This window comes from Aegilops tauschii, chromosome 3, assembly GCF_002575655.3.
Source record: "Aegilops tauschii subsp. strangulata cultivar AL8/78 chromosome 3, Aet v6.0, whole genome shotgun sequence".
In the NCBI taxonomy this organism is placed as follows: domain Eukaryota; kingdom Viridiplantae; phylum Streptophyta; class Magnoliopsida; order Poales; family Poaceae; genus Aegilops; species Aegilops tauschii.
Window position 1 is genome coordinate 320383942 of NC_053037.3, and position 11975 is coordinate 320395916.

The following is an 11975-nucleotide window of genomic DNA, read 5'->3' on the forward strand; positions in this document are numbered from 1 at the left end:
TGCTGCGCCACCCGCGCTCGCCGCGCCTGCTCGCCGCGCGCACCACGCCCCCGCTCCTTTCCTTGGCCGAGAGACCCCGCGCTACCCTGGCCTCGCGAGAGGGAAAAAGGGAGGCCCCGCCGCCGCCGACGCCGTGCGGGCTTTGCCCGGCGGCGCTTGCCGGCGGCGGCGAGGGGAGGGGAAGATCTGGGAGGGGGCTGTTGTGGTGGCTAGGGTTTCGCCCGGGCCGCCCGCGGGGAGGGCGACACGAGCGACGCACTGTGTCTGTTTCTATAAAGGGCACGACGACGATACGGCGTGACGCACCGTACGCGGCGGCTACCCAACCCAGCAGCCGTGCTGCGCGAGCCAGCTGCAAAGAACGAGTGAGCGGCCTGAGTGGAGCGCGCGATTAAGGTCCGATCGCCCTCCGTCCGACGCCCTAAACCTGACCCACCACCACGACGCCTGTCGGTCTCCGCACCGGACCGGCGTCGCCAGACGCCACTGCCCTCACCCCAACGCACATGCGCTTGCGAGCTCCCACTCCCACTCCCACCCCCACCCGCATCCCCTTCCTTCTCCGCTGTACTCTTCTCCTTGTCTGCCTCGCCTCCCACTCTACACAATCGCATCGAAACCATAGATCGGTTATTACCCACCACGTGAATCCACGCGCAAAATTGCCCGCGGCAACTTTTCCGGCGGATTTGGTTTCCCTTCCTCCCTTGGCATCCACTCCTCGCTGGGTGGGTGCCCCTCAGCTTCTACTCTAGTCTAGTCTAGATATAATACTATTCTACAAAGACGAGGGACGACGAGGAGATCGATCCAAGATGTTATATGTGGCGCCAAGGTGGCGGTGCCTGCTAGCCGTAGCCATGGCCATCGCCGCGGTGCTGTCGGCGGCGGGCGGCGCCGGGGCGCAGGAGACGTGCTCCGGTGCGGTGCCGCCGCCGCCCAAGCGCGGGGCCTGGATGTCCATTGCCAGCTTCGGCGGCGCCGGCGACGGCCGGACGCTCAACACTGCGGCCTTCGCGGCCGCCGTCGCCAGCATCCAGCGCCGACGCGCGCGGGGCGGGGCGCTGCTCTACGTGCCGCCCGGGGTGTGGCTCACGGGGCCCTTCAGCCTCACCTCACACATGACCCTCTTCCTCGCGTGCGGCGCCGTCATCCGCGCCACGCAGGTCAGACCTCCCGACCGCCATTACTCTTGTGGCCTATTACTATTGGATCTTTACCAAATAGTGCAGACTGCAGAGTATTCATAATACCACTAGTTTTCAGTTTCCTTGTTCTGTTACTACTCCGTATAAGATAACAAGTAGTTTCGTTCAGGCTTCAGATATCTTGAGTTCTAGCTTAATTCAAAGAACATGAAAATTTGCTCTTTATGGTTTGCCATGTTTCATGGTGGTTTATAAGAGCTGAAAAACAACACATTCGTCTTGATGTTTCACTCTGTTAGTGTTATAGTTCCCGTGTTGCCACTTGCGAGAGGATTACTTAGTTGGCATGTGTGACCTGTGTCTTCTCATCTTCTGTTAATGTCTAGCTCATCCAGTTATAAGGTGTTGTGGAGGTAAAAAAACAGTTGGATATCTTTGTGAAACCTTTTTATTTTTATTTTTGAGCAGGACACATCTAGTTGGCCGCTGATCGACCCGCTGCCCTCATACGGGAGAGGGCGCGAGTTGCCCGGCAAGAGATACATCAGTTTGATCCATGGCAATGGACTTCAGGATGTTTTCATTACAGGTTCTCATTCTGCATTATTAAATTTATCATACTTGATTTGGCTAGTGACATCACCATAGGATTTATCCTAGAATGTTCCAGCCTGTTATACTGCAGTAGAACAAGGTTTTAATTTGGCATCATGCTACGGACGCCGTGCATAAGCACATGCTACAAGAATATGCCACTGAGGAAACCTGTAGAATGTCCTTCATATAGATCTACCCTTGCCTTCATCTAGACGATGATTGTTTTCGTGGTTGGAACTGTTATTTGTGCAGGTGAGAATGGCACCATCGATGGCCAAGGTAGTGTGTGGTGGGACATGTGGAAGAAGGGTACATTGCCCTTCACAAGACCCCATCTACTCGAGCTGATGGATTCGTCTAATGCTATTGTCTCCAATTTGGTCTTCCAGGATTCGCCATTTTGGAACATCCATCCAGTTTATTGCAGGTAAGAACATCCATTTAGTTCTTTAGACCTAAAACCCCAAATTCTGTGTTTGTTCCTTATGGATTCGACGAGGAAGACCACTAGCCAGTTTTGCAGAATTGGGTGCTGCAATGCACCTTCATCTTGCAGTGCAGTGGGTTAGCTTATTTGGGAATCAGGACAACTTGTTTTTAGCAGTAGTGCAGTTATATATATAGCAGTACAAGGATCCACCCTTGTACAGCATCTCTATTTGCACCATCACAAATTGCACATGAACTCCAGCCTGTGTTCTTGTCCTGTCATAACTGGACCAAAATCCCCAAATTGTATGTTTGCTCCTTATGGATTCAGCCAGGAAGACCACTAGCCAGTTTTGCAGCAATTGGACTGCAAGAGGATGCTGCAGTGCTCCTTCATCTTGCACTCCAATTGCTCTAGCATATTTGGGATAAACTTGCTTGCTTTTAACCATACTGCAGTTATATAGCACTAGCAGGATAAGGATCCATGGTTGTACCGCCTCTCCATTAGCACCATCACAAATTGCACATGAACTCCAGGCTGGGTTCCTGTCCTGTTATATAATTGGTAATATTGCTGCATTAAATTGGAGGAAACAGTGAAGTGCAGTGAACTATATAACAAAAGTACAGAAGCTGCCAAACAGTACCATACAAGATTATTACACTTTAACGTAGGCTCCAAAGTTTCTTTGTTTTAGTTGTTGCTACTTGCTAGCAAAAGTTGTGGTCCAGATCTGCATTTATTATTGTCCCAGCTGAGACACAAATGTCTACATCATCTGTTTTGCTTGTGCAGCAATGTGTTGATCAGAAATTTGACTATACTGGCTCCACATGACTCTCCCAACACTGATGGAATTGATCCAGGTACAAATGCTATTTTCCTTTCTCACTGGCAATATATACATGACAAAATGTAGCTCCTGATTCTGAACCCAGAGTTGTGCTCCAAACTGTACAGATTCGAGCAGCAATGTGTGCATTGAGGATTGCAACATCTCGACGGGAGATGACCTGATCGCCATCAAGAGTGGATGGGATGAATATGGCATAGCTTGTGGTCGCCCCAGCTCGGGCATTACCATTAGGCGGATCACGGGCTCCTCCCCTTTTGCTGGCTTTTCTGTCGGGAGTGAGACCTCTGGCGGTGTGGAGAATGTCCTCGCTGAGCATCTGAATTTCTACAGCTCAGGGTTTGGTGTTCACATCAAGACCAACTCCGGCAGGGGAGGGTTCATTCGAAACATCACCGTCTCCGACGTGGTCTTGGACAATGTCCGTTATGGTCTGAGGATTGCCGGCGATGTTGGAGGACATCCTGATGAGCGCTACAACCACAGTGCGCTCCCCATCGTGGACAGCCTGACGATAAAGAATGTTCAAGGGCAGAACATCAAGGAGGCTGGGCTGATCAAGGGCATCCCAAACTCGGCATTCTCCCGGATCTGTCTGTCTAACATTAAGCTCCATGGCAGCGCGCCAGTCCGCCCATGGAAATGCGCGGCTGTGAGTGGTGCTGCACTGGACGTGCAGCCCTCCCCGTGCACAGAATTGACTAGCACGTCCGGGATGAGCTTCTGTACAAATTCCCTCTGATGCTGAATCAAGTCTTGCACTTCAGTTTCGGTGTCAATGCCCTTGATTCCTCCAAGGAGATGGCATCAAAGGGTAGGCCAAACATTTTTTGTTTTGTTTATTACGTATTATATTTTCAGAAACCTTGTGCTTTAGCATCACTGGAATCTAGTTCAACAAGTGAAATGCTATCGGTGGTTCAATACTTGTCCACAAAGCTCCTCAGTTCTTTGTGTCAGCGAATCATGTTTAGTTCTGCATTTCAACCGTTGGCGTTGAGCTGATACTAATTAGGCTTGGTGTATGCAAAGGGTCACGCGTTTGAGTCAGGCACCGCGGGTAGCCAAAATAGACTGGACGAAGCTGGTAGGATAGACACAAAGATCACCAAGGGGGCGGTCCGGGCGCCTGTGACATGCGTCTGATGGCCTTGGTGGCGTGTCATTGGTTGCTCTATGTCGATTCAGGGCAACTCCAACATGAATCACCAAATCGGACATAGGACACGTCCGCGAACACTGATGGGTGAGCCGGCCATCCAACTGCATCAAACGTCCACGCGCTTGTTCGAACGGACCGTGTGCATCAAACATCTACAAGATCAATCAACACATCTACTAGTTTAAACGGACAGTACAGCCGAAATTTATGCAAACTTGGATGAATTTTAAGAAAGTTTCACATATTACATTCAAACCCGATGATATTTAGCAAGTTCGCCTAAATTTTACTCCCTCCATTCCTTGATATAAGGTGTATAGATTTTTGAGAAAAAAAAATCTGAAATATAAGGTGTATTGCGTTGCACCACTCGTTTGGATATTTTTTTTACGGATTTAATTACATTTCCTTATATCATGCAAGCTCCTCTATTTTCTCATGTCAACTAGTCAGGTGTAATCTCGCCCAAAACTTGTGAAATTTTTCCTCGATTTGCGTTCTTTAATTTCCGTACCAAAAACTATACACCCTATATTTAGGAACGGAGGGAGTAGAAAATAAACTACGTGGACGATATTTACCAAGTTCACCTGATTTTTTTTTAAACATGAGGTACCGAACGTGACCTTGTACGTATGCTGCCTTGGCCAGCTGCACCTTCGTCGTCGTCCCCTCCATCATTGTCGAAGTCGGGGTCGTTGTGGGTCTTCCAATGACGGAAGGGAGCGTAGGGGTTGCGTGTCAAAGTCGGAGTCGTTGTGGGTCTTCCAGTGACGGAAGAGAGCGTAGGGGTTGCGGTAGTCCTGATGGGCCGCCAAACTGGCGCTCGCAGGAGCCGATCAGATGCCTTCCCCTCCTGGCGCAGGTGCTTGTCCTGGCGATGATGGTCAGCCGTGGACGCCTTGCCCTTGCCGCCAAGGACATGGGTGGCGCGTTCGGAGTCAGCCAACCCCACTTTGAGGAGCAACCGTGAACGCCTTGTCCTTGCAGCCAAGGGCACGGGTGGCGCGCTTGGAGTCGGCTAGCCCCGTCTTCCCGGTGATCCTAGACCGGTCCTTAGCCTAGGCCAACGCAAGGTCTGTTCGGCGAGCACCCAGTCCAATGTCATGAACACGACCGGCGCACGTTGCATCGCTCTCGCGGGGCGGCCTTGGAGCCGCCTTCTCGGCCGCCGTCATGGTGCGCGACGACTTGTTGCTGCGGTCACGACCGAGGTGCTGTAGGAGGCGTTCGCACGTGTTCACAAGCTCCGAGGAGGACGTGTCCTCCTTCAAAGCATTGTTGTTGTCAAACACAAAAAACATGCTCGAGAAGGGCGGCTGCATTATCACTTGCAATATAAAACGTCCTTCTCAAAACGAGAAATCCCGCGTCATTGCTTATTGCCATCTCCCATCTCCAATCAAGAATGTCTACCAATAGTGACATGGACGAGCGTAGCGGTTAAAAGAGGCGGTAGAGCTGACGGGAGCGGTTTACCCAATTTGCATATACTCATAGGATAAGGAATCTATTTGCATCAATGAAACGGGTGTGCATACACGCAGGGAGAGGTGCAACTTAGTTGTCGAAGGTGAAGCCGCAGAGGTGATGTAGCTATGTGCCCTATCTACATATACTCTTAGGATAAGGAATCTATTTGCATCAATGAAATGAGTGTGCATACTCTCAGGGAGAGGTACAACTTAGTTGTCGAAGGTGAAGCCGCAGAGGTGATGTAGCCGATTAGCTATGTGCGGAGCGTATAGGAGCATATCAATGTACAATTTATATTATTTTTCTTCTGTTTATCGATCTATTTCGAACCTGAAATCTTGGGTTTCTAAAAACTAAATTTCCTAAATTCATGGGTTAGTTAGAGTAGCCAAACAAGATTTTATACGGTTAAACCGGTTTTCTAGTTTATAAAGATTGAGTTTTGTGTATCTTCCCTATCGAATCAACACCTTAGAGAAGAGGGTATAAGAGGGCACTTTGGATCTTTTGGTGCCGCTATTGGCAGACCAGTTGCCCTCTTGCATGAACTTATATGAAGTAAAATTTGGGGAACTTTCACGTTCAACTCTCGTTGTTTTCGCCGTGTTGCTGCTGACATACACAACCATTCCATTAATGCCGCCTTCCCGCCCTCATCCTTGCCGCAGTACTCAATGTGGGCCTCCCTCCGATATTTCCGACTTGCTGAGGAGGTCGCCGCCTTGAGCGGACCATCCGTCGTGGCCTCCTCCTCCCGCTCCCGTGGCATCCTGCCGCACCGCCTCCCACCAAGATGGACAGGAAAGAAAAAGAAAAAGAAAATGACCTATAGTTTCTACTACCTCCGTTTCAGTTTACAAGTCCAACGCGTATACTTAGGTTGCCAATTTTATCACCCTAATATAAACTATATAACACAAAAGTTATATCGTTTGAAAATAGAACATCTGAAGTTTATATTGGTATATTTTTTGTAATATATGACTTGTATTAGGTTGGTCAAATTGACGACCTAGGGGTACACGCACGCCCTGTAAACTGAGAAAGAGGTAGTAATCTGGAAGTATCCGAAATTTTTAATACTCGTTCGATCCATATTAATTGTCGCTGATTTAGTATAAAGTTATATTAAATCAGGGACAATTAATAGAGACCCCTTTAAAACCATACAGAGGCTATTGATTTTAGAGTGTTTGATTGATAGAGTTACTCTAAACTCCTGAACTCTTGATCCCCACGCTGCTGTGACGTTTTAACCATGAATATGCTGTTTCATTCCCTGGCACCGCCCAACCAAAGGCTCCTCCCTCGCCAGGTTAGGCTAAAGGCCGCAGAAACGAATAGTATAGTTTGCAGCCAACACCATTTTCTCCAATAATAAGAATGAAATGATACAACCCATAGCCAAAGCGTTTCACTACAGAATAATTATGTATGCCCACTTGTTTCTGCCACGTGTGCACCAAAATTCCTGAGCACACGACTACGAAGTCAGGAGCCACAATAAAATGGTCACCGGCAAGTACTCGCACTCGCACATGCGTTTCTTACATACACATAAGCTAGCTAACGGTTATACGGATGAAGCGGCCTACCAAATGGAGGATACTGACCTCCCTGTCCGGGGAAGCCCATCATCTGCGGCCCGGCACCAGGAGGAAACTGCTGATTGCCATATACTGGAAACTGCGGCATTGATTGCATATGACCTTGTGGAAACGGCGGGCCTCTATAACCTGGACCTTGCATCATTTGAGGACCTGGAGGTAGCTGCTGCCTTCCATGGCCAGGGAACGACATCGCTTGATGGTTGGGCATCTGTTGATTTCCTTGGCCTGAATGCTGTGACATTTGAGCTTGATTTGGGCCTTGCGGGAACCCTGGGGCTCCATAGCCTTGTAGGACTCCCTGGCTGGCGTACTGTTGAGGTCCACCTGAAGCGGCTTGTGGGTGTGGCTGACTGGAAGGAAGGGATGGTGCTCCTGGTGTTGCCAGAATAGATGTAGTCCCTGGTGCTGCTACTACGTCAGCTGCTGCGGAAGGAGCACTGCTGTATGGTGGCGCAGTAGAGCCAATTGGCTGAGGGCCAAGAATGGAAGGTTCATGGTTAGCTGGAGCACTGTTCCCCCCAGTGTAATCTCGACCTCGCTCATTGTTGATCTGAAACAAGATAAAAACATCACCAAGGATTTAACATCTGATATCACTAGTTCATATCAGGCACAAGTAGTTTTGCCTGGTGCATCGAAATTTCTATTCCCCAGCACGATGGTGCATTTGTTATACCAAATTTGGACATAATGAGGGAGTGATGCATTACCCTAACATTAAGATCGGTATGGCGTGAAAACGCGAGGTGAAGCTTGCAATATCCGCCTTCATAGATGCTGTGTCCTTCTAATGCTTCTCTTGCTTTAACTGCAGTTTGAATATCTGCAACAAAGGCGTAAAAGTTTGAGAGACATGCTGCACACCAAAAACTTTTTGAGTTTTGTGTACTTGCAATTTGTTTTACCTGGATACTGGATTAGTGCATGGAAGCCAGAGTTCTTCTCAAAAATAGCAATCTTTTGTACAAACCCAAAAGCAGAGAAGACCTGCCAATTACAGGAACAAATGGTTGGTGTCATGTGTTTTACATATGATGATTTCACGGTATTTAATACATTACCTCGTGAAGAGCATCAATTGTAACAATATACTGCATATTCTCAACTGACGCAAGCAGAACATTGCTCTCTGGCTCCTCCTTCTTCCCATCCTGGGCCTAACCCAACCACTACGTTAGCATAAGAAAAATACCAAATCATATACGCACGGAGGTTAGAAGTATTACCACTCCAGATCCATCAATAGCAGAAGGTGCAAGGGGAAGGTATGGGTTTGTATAATCCCTAAAGAGGAAAAGAAACCAATAAGTGAGGAGTGAGAATCTTTCAACGCCAAAATGAGAGCAAATAGTTAAACAGTAGCTTAGTGTCATAGGGTAATAGAATATCATGAGACAAGCAATTATTTTGCCCATGTTTGTAGTGAGAAAAAATTGGTAGGTGAATGTGATGAACGTTCATGAAGCAGCAAGACAGCAATTCTTACCTACTCCTATGACTCTGAAACTTGACATTTAGAACAGAGTGTGCTGAATAATTTATTCTTAAAGTGCAGGACCCATCAAGTTCTGGAAGCAAGTAGCTGCAGCAGAAGCATAAATAGTTATCCATCAGTCTTGAAAAATAGTACAATATAAATATAACCTGAGAACAATACCTAGGAATGCATCTGCCATCCAGAGCAGCTTTTGCAGATGACGCGGTCTCAGCATCAGAAAATTGTATCAACGCCTATAAGACAGGGATAAAAAACATAATTCCATATAAAACCTACCAGGACAAAGAAAAGAAAATCATGCTGCTTGTTCTTAAAAAGAGAAACCATCATGCAAGACTTGAAGGGATGATCAGATGAGAACTGTTACTAAATGAGTACAAGTAAAACCGTCACCTGATAACCAGATGCCTTTTCAAAGGTAGCAATCTTGTGAACATATCCAAAAGCAGAAAATACCTGGGTAAACAAAGTTCGGTTGTCAATATGACAAGTACAATAATGTAGTAAAACCAATTGCATGCATTTAGATAAAATGGAAAGACAAGCAAGCTTAAGTCGGGAAATAAGCTACAAAGGCCAACTAATATCTGAATGCAGAGTGCCACAAAGACTCAATTATAAAGCATGAAGAAGAGCACAGAAGCATACAAGATAAATTCCTCACTAACCATGACACTCACGGGGAAGAGTTCGAAGGCAAGTTTTGAGGTTTTACTAGCAGATCATTTTTTCAAAAGGAGTCTTCTAAACCGCTAAAAATACAAAAAGATTAAATAAACCTACTATGTTTCTCCTCGCACAATTATAACCATAGAAGTTCTACTTATATTATCAGCGAGTCAATACTTTCCATTTGTTAGCGTTTATAACAGATGGCCAAGAAAAGGCAGCAAGCAGCAAATCTACAAAGCATTGATATTCCAGTGCCGCTAAAAAAAGGAACTACAAGTTCAGCTGAACAAGGTCCCAACACTGAAAAACAACTTTTAGGCATGTCTTCGCATCAGCAAGTGATGAACTGTTAAAACAATTGCAACTCTATATAAAATTTAAAGCTCAATTGAACAGAATTGCATACAGGTATGTCAGTCACTTGAGAGTAGAGGGCATAAAGAATGACAGAAGCAGTCGCTAAAGCCAAACAAGCACAAAGTGTTCAACAAAGGATACACTGCATGTTGAGGCTTTACTGATTAGCTGATGTACTTTCTAAAACTTTACTGATCTATAGTTATGTATAAGTATAGGCTAACTGTTCAAGGTCTCCATCATGATAACTGTTATAGGATTGTTCCATGACATCATTTCTGTGTGATGCTATTTGCCAAAATTCTTTGAGGGCGTGAATAATGTATGCATGTCTAGTAGTTTTGGCAAAAAGATACGAATTGTTGCCTCTAGCCTATTTGTATTGAATTGTGATATAACAGGGAACCACAATTCTAGCATCTTCATCTTGTGTTATCTTTACGGTAACGGCTTCATCTTGTCCTGGTGGCTTTCTGGAGATAGTTGTAAACAATACTATCCTCGCATCTTTATTTGTTCTTGTACACATAGTGTCAAGTACCTCGGAAACATCAAATTCAAAAAGTATTTCATGCAATCCTCATTGAGACAACATGTAAACCAACTTTTTGTCACTAACTATTACGTAGTCAACAAACATGAAGGGGGGAGGAAGGGAGAGGGAGGGAGGGAGGAGGGTGGGAGGGAGAGAGGGAGGGAGTGGATGTTAACATCCTAGCGGAGGATATAGTTTGAGGGAAGGGAAGGGGGTAGGGCAGCGATGAGTAAGGGAGAGGAAACGAACACACACAGTTGTTCCTGATGCGGTTGCCAGTCATGATACTCCGTGACAACGGCCTGCTAATCCATTTGGACCATGTAAAAAATGGGCTACAAGTTACTAAGGCAGTCCTGGCAAATCAAGTTAATCCTGCAGTCATCAGACTAAGTAAACAACAGAAATCATACTAGGACTCATAACTTCCTTACCAAGTGTAGAACATCTATGCTGACAGCATCTGGCAGAACACCCTCCATTGTCACTAGCAAAACATTGCCTGCAGCATCCCCGGTATTCTTGCTGTTGACAATCTCCTGTCTATTGGAGTACTGAAGGTACACATTCTTGCCTCTTACCTGTGCTGGCTCCGCTGATGATGCATAGTATGATATCATAGCAATTGCCTGATTTTGGTCAGCCTGCAAAGACAGAATGTAAAACTTAACTAGTGTTTGGTATCTGCTATGGAGCATACTCACATAATCAGTTAAAATTCCTGAAGACAAACTCCAGACACAATTTCGTTTAATTGTAAAGAACATGACAACAACTAAAGGTTTCTTCCTGTGCCAAGATATCTTAAAGGCCTTAACAGTTTATGAATGGCACAACTCACTGACTAAACACACGAACAGGACGCCCCCTTACATCCCCACACTCGATACGGGAGGGAGGGGGCGGGTGGGTGGGTGGCTGAGGAACTAAACTGACTCTCAACCCAAATACGCACATAGGCCGAAACTATAACGAAGACGCAATCAAGGATCTGGAAGTAATACTCACGAATTCGATGAACGCCTGGTTCCTGTTGGCGCCGACGTTGCACTTGGTATTGACGACCTTGCCGAAGAGGCTCCCCAGCTCGGTCAGCTCCTCGTCGGTGCACTCCCACGGCAGGTTCCTCACGTGTATCACCTTCGATGGAGGCTGGGTGTACCGGAACTGCGGGTTCCCGCCGGAAGCCATCCCCACTCCCCCAAAAGCTCCTCCTACCTCTCGATCTTAACTCGGCACTGATCGCGATAAACAGATCCCCTTAGGAGGAAACTGTCAGTGGATACGCACGCAACCAAGGCGCATCAAAGTAGGAGCCTGAACTTAACGGCGGCGAGCGGCGGGCTGCGAGCGGCGAGCGGCGGGCTGCGAGCGGCGAGCGGCGGTTCTCGTCGACGATGTGGAGAGGCAACAGGCCGGACCGGAGGAGGACGGGTTGGATGGATTGTCAAATCGAAAGGCTTCAGAGCTGCCTGCCTAGGGTTTCGTGTGGGCTCCTGTGGGAAGAGAGAGTACGGAGGGAGGCAGCTGGGCCAGGGGCCTCGGAAAGCCAGGCAGTCTTTCGGTGGATTGTGGGCTTGGGCCACGGAGCTGCAAATCTCCAGGTAATTATCCGACGGCGCACAACACGTCGC

General features: G+C 47.3%; 2 protein-coding genes across 2 annotated transcripts; one reads left to right on the forward strand and one right to left on the reverse strand.

Moving 5' to 3' along the window:
• Positions 1-302: 302 nt before the first annotated feature.
• LOC109750613 (probable polygalacturonase) lies at positions 303-3969 on the forward strand. The gene is made up of 5 exons (XM_020309572.4): positions 303-1166; positions 1617-1737; positions 1998-2172; positions 2974-3044; positions 3139-3969. Exons 1-5 carry the CDS (start codon positions 816-818, stop codon positions 3771-3773), a joined length of 1353 nt encoding a protein of 450 aa, XP_020165161.1. The 5' UTR covers positions 303-815; the 3' UTR covers positions 3774-3969.
• Positions 3970-7018: 3049 nt separating this feature from the next.
• Positions 7019-11919, reverse strand: LOC109750605 (polypyrimidine tract-binding protein homolog 1). Its single transcript, XM_020309563.4, has 10 exons — positions 11350-11919; positions 10776-10985; positions 9171-9233; positions 8937-9010; positions 8766-8861; positions 8506-8563; positions 8341-8436; positions 8185-8266; positions 7990-8102; positions 7019-7829 (listed from the first exon to the last, which is right to left on the reverse strand). The coding sequence occupies exons 1-10, from the start codon at positions 11530-11532 to the stop codon at positions 7236-7238; spliced, it is 1569 nt and encodes a 522-aa protein (XP_020165152.1). The 5' UTR covers positions 11533-11919; the 3' UTR covers positions 7019-7235.
• Between the last annotated feature and the right edge of the window lie 56 nt (positions 11920-11975).

What these genes read in the sequence shown, in the direction of transcription:
- LOC109750605 (XM_020309563.4), bottom strand. Translation starts at nt 11,532, where the DNA reads ATGGCTTCCGGCGGGAACCCGCAGTTCCGGTACACCCAGCCTCCATCG. An exon ending in TTTCAGAGTCATAGGAGTAG is followed by an intron (nt 8,564 to 8,765) that starts GTAAGAATTGCT and finishes TTTCCTCTTTAG; the next exon opens with GGATTATACAAACCCATACC. An exon ending in TGCACTAATCCAGTATCCAG is followed by an intron (nt 8,103 to 8,184) that starts GTAAAACAAATT and finishes CCTTTGTTGCAG; the next exon opens with ATATTCAAACTGCAGTTAAA.
- LOC109750613 (XM_020309572.4), top strand. Translation starts at nt 816, where the DNA reads ATGTTATATGTGGCGCCAAGGTGGCGGTGCCTGCTAGCCGTAGCCATG. An exon ending in ATCCATCCAGTTTATTGCAG is followed by an intron (nt 2,173 to 2,973) that starts GTAAGAACATCC and finishes TTGCTTGTGCAG; the next exon opens with CAATGTGTTGATCAGAAATT. An exon ending in CACTGATGGAATTGATCCAG is followed by an intron (nt 3,045 to 3,138) that starts GTACAAATGCTA and finishes CAAACTGTACAG; the next exon opens with ATTCGAGCAGCAATGTGTGC.